The sequence below is a fragment of the Protomyctophum parallelum genome (genome assembly GCF_964188405.1).
Source record: "Protomyctophum parallelum genome assembly, chromosome: 15".
Lineage (NCBI taxonomy): Eukaryota > Metazoa > Chordata > Actinopteri > Myctophiformes > Myctophidae > Protomyctophum > Protomyctophum parallelum.
In genome coordinates, this window is record NC_139710.1 from 38,298,792 (window position 1) to 38,319,571 (window position 20,780).

Sequence of the window (20,780 nt, forward strand, 5' to 3'; positions counted from 1 at the left end):
TATATAGGAATATAGGGACACAGAGAGACAATTACAGAAATATCCATATATGGGCATAAAAGGGACACAGACAGATGGGTGGAACGGGTACTCTGACATGGGTACAAAACGGGTATTGCATAGCCGGGTGGGGGCATAGATCTCCAACTTCCATCGTTACTGACTCGGTGCTCTACAGCTGGGCAACGGTCTAGTTTACTTAAAGTAGCTGTAAGAGCAGATAACATTAGCAGTCACAGCCAGAGATGCAACATTTGAGATGTCGCATCTCAGCGGTTTTACTTTCAACCAAAAAATGTCTTACCATACCATACCATACCATACCATACCATACCATACCATACCATACCATACCATACCATACCATCTTTATTTATATAGCACATTTAAATAACAACAAAGTTGTACCAAAGTGCTTTACAATAGAATAATAAAAATCACAACATACAGTACAGTACACAGTGTCACTTTCAACATAAAAAACAGCTCATACTATGCTTGGAAATGCCAAAGAATAAAGATACGTCTTGAGGCGTGATTTAAACACCTGAAGAGTGGGGGCTTGTCTTATGTGCAGAGGCAGCTCATTCCAGAGCTTGGGAGCTGCCACTGCAAAAGCCCGGTTCCCTCTGAGCTTCAGCCTTGATTTAGGCACCACCTGGAGAAGCTGCTCAGAGGACCTAAGGGTCCTTGTGGGAACATAAGGTTTCAGCAATTCGGAGAGATAAATGGGTGCCAAACCATTTAAACATTTAAAAACAAAAAGCAATACTTTGAAATCAATCCTGTATCACCAGTCCAGACCAAGCCAATGGAGGGAGGCTAGTACAGGACTAATATGGTCTCGCTTACGTGTACCTGTAAGCAACCGTGCGGCGGCATTCTGGTCTTCTCACCTAGCGTGTCAGCGTGCAAACGAATTGACTCTCAAAGCCAAGACGATCTTAAGAAAATGTATTTCCAATAATTTCCGGGACACTTGCTACATACTTTCATTTTCATCACAAGCGCTGATACCGCAAGGTCGTTGGGGATGTTTTATTGAGCTCCTAAAACATCAATGTTTTGTACGATCACCTCAATCTGAGCGTCCATTCCGAGATAAAACGCTGCTAAAGATAGTGTGGACAAACGGAGGGAAAAGAATCAATGGCGTCACCAACGTGGAAGGGAAGGAATTGATACTAGCGATGCTGGATGCATTGTAAACTAAGGGGTCATTCGATGACATCTTTTATAAAAGGTCGCCCTAGGCATAGAATGAGTTTAACTAATGCTATTACTCTGTTTGCCTATTGAAGCTGTGCTTCAGAAACTGGCAATATCAAGGTGTGTGCGACTATGCGTGCGTGTGCACGTGCGTGTGCATGTGTGAGATAGCTTTGGGTTTCCAATCCTGTCTCAGCATTCAATGATTCCTGCACCCACATACTGCCTTGCTGCTTTAGTGTTGATTTATTCAGGAAATGGGCAAAAAAGGTGTTGCCACTCTTCACCTGCATGCTGGTGTTCTGTTAAAGCCGGAGTGCCACAATGTTTGTATTTTTCCATGTGTCTATGAGGTGACAGTACTACTCATGTGTCTATTAGGTGATCAGAATCTGATCTCAGGTCAAAATGGGTTAAAAGCGAATGCCGCCCTACAGTGCTAATGTACATGTAGGAGAATTGCACAAAGAGGGCATTCTACAATTACCACCTTTGCACACACTGTGAAACCAGCATGTCTCTTGACACTCGTCATTGTGTTGCTATATCTTAACGGCACTACAGCACTGCACAGGAATGTTACAACTCAATAGTTGTCGCTCCGTAAATCACCTTTATACCTCGTCATAGAGATCACATCTCGGTGTGCCTCTCTGTGCTTCATTGTGGGCATATCGTTGGAATGCCCATAACTCAACCCCTTTTGGCACTCGAAATCGCATAATTACAGTATGTGCCCAGTATTGTTAACATCCTTTCAGCACTACTGTATAGCATGGCTTGGGACTGTCATAAATCAAGAGATGTGATTTCAATAAATTATCCATCACCATCACAATCCAGGTCTAGTCACCCGCGGGCGTGTGCACGAAACGAGCACGCGGGGGCCACGCCCGTGAAAATACGCTTGTGTAATCGGCCCGCAACTTCTCCACGCAGTCCAAAGTCAACGCACGCCTCTCATTGAAAATGAATTACCTGTCCTGAAAGGACCTTAAGGCTGTTCCCTGAACGTGTGTGTGTTCTTATCAGTGTGTTATTTGGTTAGTATGTCCCTGCACCAACGTCACAAAGGCATTGTTTTTGTACTAACTCCTCCTAACTCTGATGGTGTTTATTTGCCGTGTAGATTCTGTCTAACCTGGTGATGGAGAACCTGCTGTCTGAGCTGAGGGACCTGATCGCACCTCGACTCAAAGGAAAGATGAACGAGAGGCAAAGGAACTGGATGCTGGTGAGATTCAGACACATTATGTCCTTTAACCACTTTCAACATCCCCTATTTTGGGCATGTCGTTAATGGGCAGGGGGGAATTTAAATATATGCCCCATATATATATATATATATATATATATATATACTGTACATATACACACGTCATGTTTCTATATCGGTGGTTCTCAAAGTTCTTCATGTCAAGAACCCCCAGAATGATCTGTATTTGGCCGCCGACCCCCATCTGAAAATATCTTGTTCCTGGGACCCTCCAGAAGCAAAGATTTGAGTTAACAGTTTGACTGTTTTTTACGATTAACCCGCATTTTAATCAACCCCCCTTCACTGCCGAGATTGTTGTATTACCTTTAGAGCATACGCTGAATTATTTGGGCTTTTAATCCGCGAAAATCCATCAAAAAAAGCTCCCGTGGTTTGTTATGATCTGTGTGTAGCATCCACCATCTTGGTGCACCCGGAAGACGCACACAAGATTGGTTTCAATGAGGCGTTGCATCCAATGCATTTCCATTGGCCTCAATTTCCCAGAAGCCCTAGCAGCCCACAGCATGTGACGATTTCCGGTTTTGTCATCACAGCGAAGGCATCCAGTCTCATACTCCGCGACGAAGACGGATTTTCTTTTGATTCATTACATTACGGCGGATTAAACACATAAAACAAAAGGCGGGTATGTCCGATACGGCAGCGACATTAACCTGGAGTAATCCATTCAAGGCACGGAAACTGTTAAAAACCTTCGCTCTGAAAGAATTTTTTTTTTTTTAAGATTTGAGGCACATTTTCACGATTTTTCAAAAATAGCAGACCTACAAGCTCATAGCGCGGCACAGATAGCTTGTAGATCTGCTATTTTTCAATGGCTAAAGTATAACGTAATGCTTAAAACACCAAAAGGGGTTCCCGTTCTGAATGGGTTTAACTGGAAACATTTCCGTCTCCTCTTTGTAAATGTGTGCTCCTGCTTGGTTTCCTGTTGTGTTTCCGGGGATCAGATCAGCGACGCGGTTTACGGCCTGGTGCAGCGGCAGTGTCAGACGCAGTACGAAGCAGTGGTGCAGTCGTGCGAGGCGGGGCGCCCCCTGCTGGAGGCCTCCATACGGACGGACATGGACCAGATCATCACCTCCAAGGAGCACGTCACCAACAAGATCAGAGGTCTGTCTGTCTGTCTGTCTGTCGGGCCCGCATTGTAAAAAAAAAAGCTTCTCGATAAACAGTACTTCATTAGACACCCTGGAGTTGTGTTTATGTGCAATGGTGTATTAACTTTGTATTTAGGGTTTCTTCCTGGAGGCTGATAACCTGACGCTGCCAGATGAGGGCGGTATTGGGTAACCATGTTCTCCAACACAGCAATCATCTGGGATCTCTCAAGCAGTTGAGCTGACAAAAATCCGTTCCGTACCGGACCAATCAGCGTGAGCTAAGGGCGGGATATGTGCGAAACCGGACGTGAAGCTATATAGACACGTCAATATGATTGGTTGTGTTTGCACGCCCCACACGGTGATAGACAGACGGTCCCATCCAATCATCTACCAAGTATCTTGAAAAAAAGGAACAGCCCCGTCATCGAATTTGCTTCCGCGCTCCCAGATCCCAATAAGCTGTGAAACAAATTTGTGTAGCAAGCTTATTGGATCTGGCAGCGTCAGGTTAGGAGGCTGAACCCTTGACAGTCAAACGGGCCAATGAAATAAACAGTAATATAGTGACATCACATTATCAGCCCCTCCCCTAACCCCTCCCCCTTTATCATACAACTACAGCTGTGGGTGCAGCTTCAGTTCAGGTGGATCACCACCCATCACCACCCACCAGGCTAACCAGGCATACTTAATGAGGTGGTTGGCGTGTCCACATAAAAGCATGATTTTAACAAATACTGTACACTTTTTGGAAAAAGTTCTTCCCTCTTAGATTGTAATAATTCCTGATGATCATGTTTTATGGTGGAAAAAAATCGTGGCACTCCATCTTTAAGACCAAATATAGCGGATCTACAAGCTCGTAGCGTGGCACTCAGTGCCACGCTATGAGCTTGTAGATCTGCTATTTTTCAATAGCTAAAGTATAACATAATGCTTAAAACATCAAAAGGGTTTCCTTTCCCAACAAATGTTTTTTAACTCAAATCTTTGCTTCTGGGAGGTCCCTGGAACAACATATTTTGAGATGGAGGTCTGCAGCCAGATGCAACCTAGGGGGTTCTTGGCCTGAGATAGTTTGAGCACCACACGGATATAGAAACATAGGTTTCTGTCTTCTTGGGATTTAGTAGACATTTTGTAGAATAATCTGGTCTCAAGTGGCACTGACAGTAAATTCCAGGAGCTGTATTCCACCATGATGTCCTCATAGTCATCGTTTCTGACCCCATAGTCAGTTCTAGAGTCTTCTAACTAATTCCCCTCGCTTACTGGCTGTCTGGCATGTGTTTGTCAACTCAGACAGCCTTGCCTTTTTTAGAGCAGAACTCGATGCAGGGCAGGCAAGGCAGCATTCCAATGACTGTTTACTGTTATGAAGGAGGATTTGAGCCCTGGCTCTGTCATAATATAATGACTGTCTGGCAGAAATGTCAAAATTCGAGTGGGAGCAGTGTTGAATTTGTCGACTAAAACTAAGATGAAAAAATGTTCGTCGACTACCTTTTTCCACTGATGAAAACGAAATGGAAACTAGATAAAAACTATAAGCTATGATGACTAAGACAATTTTGTCAACAAATATAGTTTGTTAAATCTTATGATATTTAGTCAACTAAAACTAGACTAACACTAAGACGTTCCAGTTGACTAAAATGTGACTAAAACAAAAAATTCAAGAGACTATGACTAAAATCAAAATGTGCTGCCAAAAACAACACTGAGTGGGAGTAAATGAATGTTGACTTGGCCTTATGACTGAGTCTGAGACATCAACTATCTATTTCGTGGGAAATGTGGGTGTTGTTTGCGCCTTTTCATGTTGCGTAATTCTAGATGACTTTGCTGTCTATTAGTCACATGATCAGGAGTACTTTGTAAGCAGGACATAATTGTTGGAAATAATTGTGGTATATGCCCACAATATATTAAATCCTGTAAGCAACATGAAACGACCACTAATCCTGAAGTCATGTCATTCACAAATTTGTAATATCAAGGCGTTGCCTTTCAAACTAAGCAATATTCGGCTAATACGATCCAAATGCGAGAGTGAAGTCTAGCTCAACACCAACTCGGGACAGATTTGCTGAGCGTTGATTCAGCAAATATTAATGGCTGAATGAATAATGGATTGGAATAGTTTCCGGTTCCTACCTCCAACATGGCGAGGTGTCCCCCACCCACGTTTGTTATCAATTGTTTTGGGTTTATTTTCATAGCAAAAACAGTACAGTTATGTAGACTAACATTATGAATGAATAAATAAAACAAACGGGATACATAGTATACACATAGTGTATATATATACAATATCTGTAGTAAAAAAAGATGCAACACACTTGTGTGTACATTTAACTAGGGCATTAAACAACTAGTCGACTAGTAAACCAGGCAACTAATCAACTCGTAAAAATGACTAGAAGTGAATGCCCTTCTACATCTAACGTTCTCTCCGTCCTCTGCGTCCGTCCGTCCGTCCCTCCATAGCGGCCGTTCTTCCCAAGGCGGAGAAGCTGCTGAAGGTCAGCATCGAGCCGTACATCACCTCCATCCTGGACGCTCTGATGGAGCCCACCAGCCGAGGCTTCGCCGAGGTCCGCGAGGTCTTCTTCAGCGAGCTGGTGGACATGAGCAAGAACACGCTCAACGAGGGCACCAAGGAGACCGTGGCGGAGGTGAGGTCCAGCGTTGTTTAGTTGCCGACTGAAACCCAGACGAAAAATGTTCGTCGACTACCTTTTTTTCCACTGACGAAAACTAAATGGAAACTAAATGAAAACTAAGCTACGATGACTAAAACTAAGACTAAATATACTGACAATTTTCTCAACAACATTTTGTCTCTCTCTCTCTCTCTCTCTCTCTCTCCCTCTCTCTCCCTCTCTCTCTCTCTCTCTCTCTCTCTCTCTCTCTCAGCACTACCCCTCTCTCTGTTTCTGGCACCCCCTACTGGTATTAATAAATGCACGCACGCAGCATTACCCCGTGTTCCAATTTCACGCATGCGCACACCACTCATGCTCTTGACTGATACATGATACACACGGACATTCCTGGTTGTAGGAGTGGTTGCACCACTCAAAAGCTAGACTAAAATGTTAGGAAGGGACTAGTGGACAAAAGATCCAGTATATGTATAGTTTATATGTATAGTTTCATTATATAGATATTCCACTGTTACGTTCTTACTAGCTTACGCATGTTTCATGATAACTACTTTTTATGTATATGTGATGTATTGCCATGCTTTTTGTTCTTGCTTAATGTAAGTTGCTCTGGATGAAGAGCGCCTGCTAAATGCCTAAATTGTAAATTGCTGTCGCCATCATTACATGATGATCGTCTAATCGCAATTATTTTAGATAACCGCATATTATTTTTTTGCGTACTCGTCAATCGATTCCATGTTGAGAAATGTCCATAAATTAAAAAATTATAATCTAAAATAGCTGAAATGGCAGATCTATACAAGCTTACAACGCCCATTTTGGGTGGGAACCCTTTTGGTGTTGGCATTAAGTTATGCTTTAGCTATTGAAAAATAGCCACCGAGTGGCGCGCTACGAGCGCGCTACGAGCTTTTTCAGAAAACTGTCAGGATGTAGAAGACATTTTTAGAATCTGATCTCAGGTCAAAATGGGTTAAGAAAAAAATATTAAATGTGTCTCTCTGTCTCCCCCTAACCCCCCCCCCCCCCCCCCCCCCCCCCCCCCCATCCAGCACATGGAGAAGATCTCCATGCTTGCGTTCCACCCGGTGAAGATGCAGAGCTGCTATGAGAAGGTGGAGCAGCTGAGCCTGGACGGTCTGCAGCAGAGGTTCGACGTGTCCAGCCCCTCCGTGTTCGTCCAGCGAGCTCAGATCCTCATGAGAGAGGTGAGAACGAATAATTTAATAATTCATACATATACAAACAATATTATGTAGCGGCTTTTCAAGGCACTCAAAGTCGCTTTGCAGCATTGTTGTTTTTGGCAGCAGATTTTGGATTTTAGTTTTAGTCGTAGTCTCTCGAATAGATTTCACTTTAGTTTAGTCACATTTTAGTCACCTGGAATGTTTTATTTTAGTCACCTGGAATGTTTTAGTGTTGGTCTAGTTTTAGTCTACTAAAGTCGACTAAATCTACAGTTGATTTACTAAAATGTATTTTGGCGGGCCTTGATACCATCGTAATGACTGTTTTTACACTTGTGAGCTTGTAGATCTGCTATTTTCAGCAAGCAACTAATTGTAAAATGACTTATACTGGATCCACTAATCCCTTCCTAACATTTTAGTCTAGTTTCTGACGAAATTGTCAGTATATTTAGTCTCAGTTTTAGTCATCATAGCTTAGTTTTCTGATTGTTGAGGGCTTTGTATGTGATAGTGAGTATTTTGAAGTCAATTCTGTACTCGACTGGGAGCCAGTGGTGGTATCTGAGTGGTTCCCTGAACGCTGAACTGCTGTGGAAAGTGGGGTCCTTGAGGGGGTCCTGACCATGGGGTTCAAATGGACCCGTAAGGGTCCATTAGTACACTCTTTATAGAGTTATGGTGGTCTTGTGGTCTAATGCAGGCGTTTCTCAAAAGTGAAGCCCGGAGAAAATGGATGATTATATCAGCCATTCAAAAGAAGAAAAAAAACAAGACATTGCGAGTTATGTTTGACATTTTTGCCACCACAAATCTTGTAGGGCAGCCTATGGGGGATCTTTGGCACAACATGTTTTGGGATGGGAGTCGGCGGCCATATCCACATCCATGTGGGGCTCCTTGACATGAAAAGGTTAGAGAACCAGTGCTGTAGGGAACATGAGACGGATCACTGGAATGGACCGGTGCCCACAAACATGGGACGAATCACTGGAATGGACCGGGGCCCACGACCAGTGTTGTTTTTGGCAGCAAATTTCTATTTTAGTTTCAGTCATAGGCCTCTTTTAGACGGCGACCATCTCCATATAACACGTCAAAGTCCCGTTGCGTTCTCATTTTTTCTTACCCTTTACACGAGAACACACGTTATGATATAATGTGCTATTATGCTATACTGTCGCTAGGTGGCGATAACGGGCTGCCAAATAGACAGGTCACCCACGTACAAGAAGAAGACGCAAGCAGCGCAACACTGCTCTGGGCGCGCGGCGCCACGGGATGATATATATTTATTAAATAAACGCTGCTGCCGCGGCTGCCGTCTATCACAAGGCTTTTTATTTACATCATGGTTTTACATTCAACATCGCTGATGAGCATCACTTTGTAGGCGAGGAGGGAGGCTTGTTCAGGAACTCCATTATATCATAATGATATTGCTCTGCATCAATGTAATAAACATATGCGCTGTGAGCCAACGTGAGCCATGATGTCATAAGTTTTGCGGATTCACCGTTTTGCCTGTTTATATGGAGACCATAGGAAACGGTGTTCTGAAAGATTTCCACTCTGGAAGGCGGTTTCACTTCGATGCGTTTTCACCTCCTGAGAACACCGTTCTCGTCTAAATGACAGCGCTAAACGGTACTTTATTTTGCCGTTTTTTATGAACACCATCCTCGTGTAAATAGCACCATAGTCTCTTGGATAGCTTTCACTTATTTTTTGTCGCATTTTAGTCGCCTGGAATGTGTTAGTGTTAGTTTAGTCGACTAAATGTCATGAGATTTTAGTCGACTAAATCTACAGTTAATTTAGTCGACTAAAATGTGTTTTGGCGGGCCTTGATGCCGTCGTAATGGCTGATTTTACACTTGCTGAAAATAGCTGATCTATACAAGCTCACAACGCTATTTTCAGCATGCAACCAAGTGTAAAATGACTTATACTGGATATCTTGTCCACTAGTCCCTTCCTAACATTTTAGTCTAGTTTTTATTTCTTGATGAAATTGTCAATATATTTAGTCTTCATTTTTAGTCATTGCAGCTTAGTTTTAATTTAGTTTCCATTTCGTCTTCGTCAGTGGAAAAGGTAGTCGACGATCATTTTTCGTCTTAGTTTTAGTCGACTGGTTTATATAGGATGGAACAGTACCGTGATATGAGATCACAGCCTCACAGGCACAGCTTTCTACCAGTACGTGTGCCTTATTTCCCTTTTTTCCCACACAGGTCTGGGAAGTGGGAATTCTGGGTGATGATTGTGGAAGATGAATTGGGTAATTTCCAGGTCTTGAAATGTTTTGTAATTACACAGTAATTCTCGAAAAGTATAGTATTCTCTCAATCCTGCTACACATACTGTACTGTAAGCATATGTGCATATTTATGCAGTTGTAGAGCCCACTGTCTTGTCTTAAGTTGTGAAGTAATTTGGCCTTTTGGTAGTCAAATCGCCCTGGCTTCAATCGGCATACAGAATATTCAATACGGAATACAGAATCTCTTAATCCAATCAAAACCATATATTGTCCTTTGCAGCTTGTACTTTTCTTGTGCTACAAAGTGCTACAAAGATTATATTACTCTGCCCGATGACTTAAGTTCTTTCTTAAAGTTTTGAAGTATGCTGTTGGACACGTCCTCGGTTATAATTCTGTACTATGCATGCCGACGAGATGCCCTCAGGCCATTGTTGTGGTCTGTGGCTCCACTGGTTCTGAGTGAAGTCTTTAAAGCTTGTGGGGTGTTTCTCACTGCTGTGGTCGGCTGCATACAACCAGCAAGCACCCATGGTTTAACTGTTCCTCACTGCTGTGGTCGGGTGCATACAAGCACCCATGGTTTACTGCTGTAATTGGTGAAATGGTGCTATTTATATAGCTCCTTTATCCAAGGCGCTTTACATAGATTGTGCATTACATTTACCCATTCACACACACACATTCATACACTGATGGCGGCGGAAACCATGCTAGGCACCAACCAGCACATCAGGAGCAATTAGGGGTTCAGTGTCTTGCTCAACGACACTTCGACACTAACTCTGGGGGAGCCCACAGGGTTCGAACTGGCAACCTTGCGGTTACCATCCAGCCACTCTACCCCTGAGCCACCGCTTCACTGTGTTGCTATTGTCTGGTTTGTCTTTGTCAACGGGTGCTACATCTCAGTGGGTTCTTCCACTATAATAATATGCTGAATGGAAGATTCTGTGGGTGGGAGGAGTACTAGTGAACAAACATTAAAAATATATAATTGAGGGTGTCCAAAAATGCTGTTTTCCTTGTATTGTCATAGACTTAACTATGCTACAAACACTTCCATTCCTCATTTTGTATTTTAGTGGCAGATATATTAATTAGTACTAATTAATCACTTTATAACTGAAGATTATTCCTCACGATGGACATTTTGACCAAACAATAACCCTCACTCGGTAATTTCCAGCTTTCCAGCACACAATTCAAGAACGTATGTTCTGTACCTACCTAGATTGTGATATGACCTTCGTTGTTACACACATCTATACAGGGAAGAAGTCTTCAAGAGTTAAAACAGTCAGGCCATTAATTTAGCCACTCCTGTGGAGAACCACAGAGCCCGGTCTCCTCGGCAGAGCCTGGCACCCACGGGGGGGGGGGGGGGGGGGGGGCAGCGTACCGAATCCAAGGTCATTCACAGTTCAAACACAAACATGAATCGGCCACTGTTTATAAATTACGTACACAAAAGCTCCACAACCTCCTTCCCCCAGTGCTACGCTATACTATACACTGTGTAAAAAAACAAAAGGAAAGAAAGACGTTTTGTCCTTTTTATTGGGTGTTCCGAAATCCAACGCTATTCATTTCCTTAAAGTATGTGGAAGAAATGCTGTACAATGCCAATGAAGAGAATTGGTTTCACCCATGCACATTTAGGGCAGTTTTTCCCCACGTATTTTTTCAAGTACATACAAGTGCCAAGTATACGAAGTGATTCAACTTATTTTAAGATCGTTAATGGAATTAACAATTCATAATGGAATTTGGCTTGTTTTGTTTTAACCAAAAGATATCACTTAACCTACCTTTTTTTTTTAGCTTACTGAACTGACTTTAGCCATTGTGGAGAGAGAGAGGGGGAGAGAGAGAGAGAGATCTCTAAAGCTTCTTGTAGGGACGAGGGTGCCCTCTGGTGGTGGTTGGAATTTAGTCACCAAGTACTATTAATGTTTTAGTCAACCAGTGGTCCTTGAGGTGGTTCCAGGTGGTCCCCGGCTAAATGTTGGTAACCAAATGGACCCTTATACAGTAGATCTTGAGAGTGTTAAATGAAATGAAGTGTTTACGCTCTCAAGAGATAAATTGTTAAACATCTGCATACTTCATTTACAGGAAGCCTACACAATTAGGGAATGTAGAAGAACGTTAATACCTGTTATCTCTCCTATGGTACCAACATCAATACAGCCTGGAACTGTGGACTAAATCTTATCCAATGACAACAATGTGTGTGTGTTGCAGCAAATGGATGATGCCGTGTACACCTTTGAGCAGATCCTCCACCAGAGTTTGGAAGCCATGGGGACCGAGGGGCTGTGTAAGGTCATCCAGCGCTGCCAGGATCGCGTCATCAAGGTATATATAAGACAACAGACGGAGGACAGGCATGCAGCAGAGCAGCAGAGGGGTGCTGCTCCGGACTCCCCCAATTGTAGTTAGAAACCGACACGTTCATAGTTAGTTAGGGCAAGTGGTTCACAAACCCCCCCCCATAAGAGAAGATTTTTACGGCTCTAGCAGTGATTCTCAACCCGTTTAATTTCAAGGACCCCCCCAGTTTGACATGCATTAGTCTATGGACCCCCATTGAATGGCATTTCTATCTCTGAGACCCCCAATTTATATTGTAAAATCAATGTTAATTTAACTCTGAGAGCGTATAAATGGAACCAAATGGACCCTAACAGGTCCATTTGGAGAGAGAAGAGCTGGGGCGGTGGCGGTGGTTGTCTCTTCACCGCGGCTCGTGACATCATGTTGTAGAAAATCCAGACTATGTGTATGTATGTACTACTATTTTTAAGTACTAGCAGACACAGAATCTGTAGTATATAAGGGATTTCAATAATAATTTATTCTTAGCAGTGTATATTTTATTTGTTATTTGTGTTTTAGCTTAAATCTTTACTGAGCAGGATTTGACCCCCTTTGAAATACCATAAATGTATCTCACAAATTATTACTGCTCAATCTATACCTATGGCTTAGCAGTTTTCAACAACCAAATGGCCAACTGCAACGCCCATCCCTCCGGTTCATGGGATCCAAGTAAGCAGTCAACGCGTCCCTCCAGGTTATGGGAACAATGCCCAACAACACTTTTAATCACAGCTCTTTGCCAGCTGTGTCTACTCGTGCTTGGCATCTCCACCGACGCCATGGCCTCAGTATATTATTCACCGGGTATCTCAGGCGTGTACTTGGCCCACTGTCCAGCTCTGGCTCCTCTCGAGGGTCTACCTCCGTCAGTGTATAAAAACACTAATCTAATCAAATCAACCTTTTATTTATAGAGCACATTTACAAAGACCAGCGGTCAAACCAAAGTGCTGTTCAAGGTCCGATAAGAGAAAGCAAGCTTACAGAGCACAAGAAAAACAACACACGTAATATAACAGCCACAGTAGACACAGTTTACAGTCCTTCTCAAAACGAAAGTCACAGAATCACAAAAAAACGCAGTAGAGTGTTAATTCAAACTGTTATGAATCGGGTCACAAAACCTTTTTTATGCCAGCGACCATCCGTACATACGTGGCAAAGGTTGACCGCTCAGGAATGCAGACTTTAATGCAGACTGCCATTAAGTTTGGCAAAAGCATTTTGCATTTTTTCAACCTCAATCTTTTGGTTCTCACTGATGTTCATGATAAAATATCAAAAATAAAAATCCACCTGGTCTGTGTCTCATAGGAGGGCTGTGGGCAGTTCAGAAACCCGTCCACCAGTGACATCATCGATGGGGAATCCAAGCCAATAGAATTCTATAATGGAAGCCATCGTTCTTGCAATAAATCTTGTTTAAAAAAATCTGCCTGATGATGATGTCACTGGTGGACGGGTTTCAGAACTGCCCACAGCCCTCCAATGAGAGACAGACCGAGTAGGAAAGGCGTTGTGCTTTTTAGTTAGATTAGTGAGAACCAATGGGTAGGTTTAAAAGAGGTGAAGTGATAGTAGGGAAATGGAGCACAGCCATGGTCATCACATGGGCATACCTAACAATCTATGCCAAAACAATGGGAACATTTTTGTGTATTTTGATATCGCTTCCTTTGAACGAAAACGAAAGCTGCGTGTCGAGGCCTGCACGAATAAAAATGTGTCTTGATTTCATTCACCTGGTTTATTCCCATCGCTGCACGTCCTCCAAACACAGCTGCTTCTGATTACAGAACTACTCCGTTTTTAATCTCATTCCAGATGACATCCAGACAGTGTATTACTCATTTTAAACTTAATCAGCACGCTAAGATATATATTCTGAAAACATTATAGTTTAGAAATGAACCACGAGCTTTGCTGCCCGTCTCTCTAGTGACGTTCTGATTGGTTAAAAAACACACAGCTTTCCGTTTTTAAGAGTGAAACTTCAAAATGAAATGCTCCAAATAGCCATTGCACAGGGTCTTTAAGATAAACTGATTTAGAGTGTGGTGGTCAACAGTCATGGTCACTGTGACCTCACAAAAACAAACACAAAACATGCTCATGAAATGTCATCAAAGTCTTCACTACATACAGCATACTATGAGTCTGGACAAACATGTCAACTGTAACTGGCAGGCGGAGGCATACAGCTGCAATGTAATATTTCTATATTATTTCTCTACTGTGCTGTGACAAAGGATATATCCACGTAGCAGAGCCAAATAACTCAAATATATTTCCTTCTTATTGATTTAGGTATAGGTCAGTGACCGTTCCCTTTCCAGAGTCACGTTCCCATTATTCTTCCCATTGTCCTTTTTAGAAATTTGACTATGACAGCAGTACGGTGAGGAAGCGTTTCTTCAGAGAGGCTCTCCTTCAGATCTTCATCCCTTACATGCTGAAACAGTTGACCCCATCCTGTGCTTCTGTAAGTACCAACGTGCACACACAGCAAAAGGTTTTGCTGTGCAGAATTAAATGTCTTAGTTCATGTTCACACCCTGTTCTCAGTCGATGTCATTATCTGATCTTTAGTTTAGACCAGGGTTTTAAGAATCAACCTGGGGAGTGGACCATTGTTGTGTTGGGAAAGCTTGAAAAAAACCTTTCATATTTGAACTCATGTTCAACTGATTCATTGCAACGTATGTATGAGCGAGCAGACACGCATGCGATTGATTATATGGGCACATTTCCTAATAATGGTGACTCAACCAACCTGGCAAACCGGTACACTTTCCCTCAACATTTTAACCCTTTTTCTGTGGAAGTTCTTGACGTCCGACTTCCCAGTAAAGTGCCTTACAGAGTCGAACTGTAGAAGCACTACTGACAACATCGACACGTCATCATACGTCACCAGGTGTGGTGCAGGGGTTCTCAACCTGGGGGTCGCGACCCCTCAAGGGGGTCCCCAAATTATTTTGGGGAGTCCCCAAATCTTTTTTTTTTTTTTTCTGCAACCGGATGGCTGGAAAAATAGGTTTACATAGTACACAATACACATAGTGCATGCATAAACTTTCCTTAATGATTATATCTGGTTTCAGTATTTATTGTCTCCACCAGGCCGAAGGCATGTGGGGAGAGTATGTTTTGCACTCCGTCCGTCCATGTGTCCGTCCGTGTGTGTGTGTGTGTGTCCGTGTGTGTGTGTGTGTCCGTGAGCAGCTAATCTCGGCCACCGTTAACCCGGTCGATGCCAAATTTTGCACACACACTCCCTGGATGCCAACGATGAACCTCTGCCCCATAATTCCCACAACGGCCTGTTATAGCGCCACCAGGAGGCCGCTTTGTGCAAAACAAGTTTTTGCACAGCACACCTACAGATTTTATCCAAACATCACGCAAATTGGTACACAGTCTCTCTAGAGCCATTCAACCAAACGGGTCTTTCAGATTTCTCAGACTCCATCCTGATTGGTTAAGATTGGCTTCCAAAGTTCACAGGAGTGCTCAGTTTCAAACAAAATGCTGCAAATCATGAACACATCGCGTGATTTCCGTGAAATTGTGCACCCACATTCCCACTAGGCCCAGGACAAAATGCCACATGAACAATTTCAACTCAGCCTCAAGGTGGCGCTATAACTGGCCGAAAAGTGTTTTTACCTCTAACTGCACGGATCTGTGGATAACCTGGTGGAGACCTGTGCCCAGAAGGGCACTTTTTCTAGTTCATGATGTGTTTTCTCTATTATTAAGGTTATTGTAGCGGTCAATTTGTATTGGTGGTGGGGAGGGGGAGGGGGCGGGGCGGAGGGTCGCGAGACATGGCCAAAGCATTTTCGGGGGTCCCCAGCCAAAAACGTTGAGAACCCCTGATTTAGTGCACTGTTTCTCAACTAGTGGTCTCTTTCCTACATTACTAATACATTACAAAATGCATAGTGTAGGGACCACATGGAATACCGTCACGAAGCACAAGTGGTGATTGAAAACCCCTGGTTTAGACCAACAACATCATAAAGATTATTTTGTCATTTGTCACTGGATGGTGTATTCAGGATTGTGACCTCACAAATGGAGAGGGAGGGGGGCATCAGAGTTTGAGACATGGTTTCCAAATCCCATTGCAGATGGAGATCCCTACTGTTCTCCTTTTGTAACACCCATATTGTCTCATTTCCAGGAGCTTCCACGCTTCCAGGAGCTCATCTTTGAGGACTTCTCTCGCTTCATCCTGGTGGAGAACATCTTTGAGGAGGTGGTGCTCCATTCAGTCATGAAGGACATCAGTCTGGGTGAGTTCTTCTTTCTCGCAATCACTGTGTTCACAATAATCATGGAGTAAATTGAAGCTGCTCATTAAATCGCTATGTTCTAGTTGACCAAAATGTGTCTGTCACTCTCTCTTTCTCCAGCCGTGAAAGAGGCCGCAGTCCAGAGGAAACACAACCTGTACAGAGACAGCATTGTCCTCAACAACAGTGACCCCAACTTGCACCTCCTTGGGGAAAAACCCTCCGTTGACTGGACTGGGGAGTATGGGGCCAAGGAGGAGGAGGTTGAGGGGGCTGGGCAGGAGGACGACGCAGATGAGGAGGGAGCCGAGGCCAAGAGGAGGACAAGGATGAAGCAGGTGGTGTCGATGATCCAGGTGGATGGGCCACCTGTCCTCCTCAACGCGTCATGCTTGGAAGTGCCTGGGGTGGAAGGCATTCCTGAGGAGGAAGCAGACGAGGACATGTGTAGCAAGTCTACCGCTGACAGCCGAGAGGCCAAGCCCCTAGACGGTCAGAATGGAATTGTCCAAAGTCCCAAAGCAACCCCGGAGCAACCCACTGCTCTGACAAATGGTCCCGGTCCCGAGAAAGGTGATGCCAGTCCAGAGATTGCGATTGAAGAACCCTCGTTATTGGCCACTGAGAGCTTACCACGGGACCCAGAGAGTCCCACACCAGTCCAGAGTTCCATACAAAAAATAGACATTGCTGTGCAGGGTGAGGAGGACAGCCAGCCAGCAATGGTAGCGGAAGGGGCGGCAAATGAACAAATCCCAACCCTGAGCAACGAAGCGGCGACAACGTCCGAGGTAGCCCCGAATACTGAATTAGCAGCAACTTCAGAGGTAACAACATCAGATGTAGCCCCGAATACTGAAGTAGCAGCAACTTCAGAGGTAACCTTAAACAAAGAAGTAGCAGCAACTGCAGATGTATCCCCGAGTAAGGAAGTAGCAGCGACTTCAGACGTATCCTCAAACGACAAAGTAGCAGCAACTTCAGAGGTAGCCCCGGACTGCGAAGTACCAGCAACTTCAGACGTATCCTCGAACGACGAAATACCGGCAACGTCTTCAGAGGTAGCTCCGGCCAGTGAGGAAGCGGCGACTTCAGAGGTAGCCTCTCCGCTGCCTTCTTCTGCAGAGCAACTTGAGTCAACCTCCTCCATAACTGCCACTGCTACAGACACGGAACAGGCCCCTGCGTCGCCACTGGAGGAGAGTGCTCCTGAAGCTGCTCCAGCAGAGGTGGTGGCGGCGGCGGCTACCACAGCAGACTTGCCACCACCACCACACGATGACAGCGGCTTCCAGTCACCCACCAGCGAGGAGGAGGGGGATGTCGTCCCACCACCACCCCCCAGCACAGAGGCTCCACACGCAGAGGAGGGGGATGTCATCCCACCACCACCCCCCAGCACAGAGGCTCCACACACAGAGGAGGGGGATGTCGTCCCACCACCACCCCCCCGCACAGAGGCTCCACACGCAGAGGAGGGGGATGTCGTCCCACCACCACCCCCCAGCACAGAGGCTCCACACGCAGAGGAGGGGGATGTCGTCCCACCACCACCCCCCAGCACAGAGGCTCCACACACAGAGGAGGGGGATGTCGTCCCACCACCACCCCCCAGCACAGAGGCTCCACACACAGAGGAGGGGGATGTCGTCCCACCACCACCCCCCAGCACAGAGGCTCCACACACAGAGGAGGGGGATGTCGTCCCACCACCACCCCCCAGCACAGAGGCTCCACACACAGAGGAGGGGGATGCCGTCCCACCACCACCCCCCAGCACAGAGGCTCCACACGCAGAGGAGGGGGATGCCGTCCCACCACCACCCCCCAGCACAGAGGCTCCACACGCAGAGGAGGGGGATGCCGTCCCACCACCACCCCCCAGCACAGAGGCGCCACACGCAGAGGAGGGGCAGCCTGAGGAGGGAACAACAACAACAACAACAACGACGACGGTTGCCAAGGCAGCATCAGAAGCGGCAGCAAAGCCCAGTGACTCCGAGACAGGAGAAGAAGACTTGAGCAAGGCAGTGATGGCAAATGAGAACTGAGCCGTTCTTTTTTGTGATCTGAACTGTGCTATAGCCCATACAGAGGAAGACTTGTCGTATTCATTTAGTTCATTTCCAGTTACAGACCAGTTCCTATTACATCTACTTTAATTAATTGTTATTGTACTCCACACCGGTTTTTTGGGGATGACAGTTATTCTGCACATTTTTTTTCATCAAATTTCTGCCAAAGTCTATCACCCCATATTTACACTGAGCGGGCTCAGAATGATGATTTTTGATTTTATGTTTTAGTTTTCTACAGTTAAATTTTGACCGACCTGGCAACATCTGCATCCTATCCTAGTATGTAACCATTCACTTGGTAGTCTAATAGACGAGCTTGCACAGGCATCCCACGCTTGCTTTTACATTTCCTCAGTGAGAAATGTAGACATGAAAGACCTGGGGCCCTTACTCCCTAAATCCCTACACATTTAAAATACTTCAATTAGACAATCTACATCGACACGTTGCGAGCATGTAGATCAGCTATTTGAACTATTTTTTTCAAAAATGGCAAATGGTGGTGAGGTGACCACCGGAGCTGAAATAACGTTGAGCAGTGGTGAGTAAAAACAGAGAGAAGAGCTGGGGCGGTGGTTTGCTCTTCACAGCAGCTTCATGTTGCAGACCTCATGTTGTAGTTCGGTGGTCGCCTCACCACCGAAAATCCAGACTATGAATGAGCCTTCAGGGGTAAGTGGTGGCACAAGTCAAAATCTAGCACCTGGTGTCCTTATGGTATATTGTGTATACATGGTGTATGTTAATGCCCCCAAAAAGGCTACATAGCCTACTGAATAATCTGGATGGGATGTGTCATAACTCTGAATTACCGTGAGAATGTGTTTAATTGAATGTCGTGACCTCAATAAAGTGCTATTTATAGAAATCTCAAGTACAAAAGTGGAACAGGTCTTCAAGTTGGAAATGTTTGTTTTTTTCCCTGCATTGTTTTGTATTTCAGATTGAATTGACCATCTGTCAAATACTGTATGTTGATGCAAAGAAACCTGATGTCTCAGTATTTGACAATTTCTTGTATACTGTGGGGATAACACTATTTTCATTATTTTATCCCGTAACAAAGAAAGCATATGTAAATTGTGTATAAATGCTATTATGGGCCCTCTGGACTTATGGTCGCTTTCACTATCAGTCATTTTTACATTATCTTTTTTTATATAGTTTCATTCTGTTGGTTTTCCCTCTTGTTTTTATTTATTGTTTTTCACGCTTTTGCAATGTGTCCCTGTCTCCCTATCCCCTTTTGTGTGTACTTTTAAATTTATTTTACTCTTGTTGGATACAAATGACTTATTGATAATAAATCATTATTGATTAAATATAAAATTAGTCTATGACATTTCTTATGGTTTTACTTGAACTTTTGTGTGTGTGTGTGTGTGTGTGTGTGTGTGTGTGTGTGTGTGTGTGTGTGTTTTCCCCAGCCAAATGAGTAGTTCAATTCAACTATAAATAGAATCATGACTATGAATGTAGAATTTAGACAATTTAATTTACACCTAAATGGAACAAGAAAATCAATTACAATTCTAATTCAGTGTCCCCTATAGCTAGCACAGTTTCATTTGAAATGTTGGCTGGGTGGCCTTTATGGTCTAGTACTTTTCTAGTAAAGTAGATTTGGTGTGGGTCTTTGTCATTAAAATGTTTGATCTAGGGGATCTCTGGTCATTCAATCTGAACCCGGGGGCCCTGTGGCGGTGGGTCCCCGGGGGGGGGGGGGGGGCTGTGGCAGGGCGGTTGGCCCTCCTATAATTTGCGCTGTTGACCAGTGGTTTTCAACCCTTTTCATATCAAGTAGTAGTAGTAGTAAGCAGCCTTGCCGAGCCATGAGGCCCATAGGGCAGGAGCCTATCTCCTGTTTCTGTAGCGTGTGAGGCAGCCAACCTGGACATGCTAGTATGTTGCAGGTATGTCGCAGGGACTTACCCCCAATCCAACCCTTGATGCTGAGTGTCAAGCAGGGAGGCACATGGTACCATTTTTAGAGTCTTTGGTATGACCTGGCCGGGGATCGAACCCCCGACCTCCCAGTTTCAGGGCGGACACTCTAACCACAAGCTTGTCTTTTCATATCAAGGCGACAAGGCCCATTATTTTTTCTGCATTTGAGCCATGGACCACCATTTGATGAGATTTAGCACACTCAAAACTAAAGAATATACATTTCCATGCTGTTTTGATTCTATTTTATTTTATTTAGCACAGTACAAAAACAATACAAAAGGGAAAATACGTTGGTACCATCAGGAGAGCTAACAGGCAACGTGAAGATCAAAATAACAATT

At 44.3% G+C, this 20,780-nt stretch overlaps 1 protein-coding gene across 1 annotated transcript in view; it reads left to right on the top strand.

The window, feature by feature from the left end:
- Nucleotides 1-19,804, top strand: part of LOC310872432 (protein Niban 2-like) — a 56,486-nt gene extending 36,682 nt beyond the window's left edge. Inside the window, exons 7-14 of the mRNA XM_083784319.1 lie at nt 2,339-2,443; nt 3,442-3,604; nt 6,088-6,275; nt 7,322-7,477; nt 11,973-12,086; nt 14,485-14,592; nt 16,300-16,411; nt 16,532-19,804. Coding sequence (XP_083640445.1) covers nt 2,339-2,443; nt 3,442-3,604; nt 6,088-6,275; nt 7,322-7,477; nt 11,973-12,086; nt 14,485-14,592; nt 16,300-16,411; nt 16,532-18,462 — 2,877 coding nt within the window. The 3' untranslated portion in view covers nt 18,463-19,804. The remainder of the gene's footprint in view (nt 1-2,338; nt 2,444-3,441; nt 3,605-6,087; nt 6,276-7,321; nt 7,478-11,972; nt 12,087-14,484; nt 14,593-16,299; nt 16,412-16,531) is intronic.
- Nucleotides 19,805-20,780: the final 976 nt, after the last annotated feature.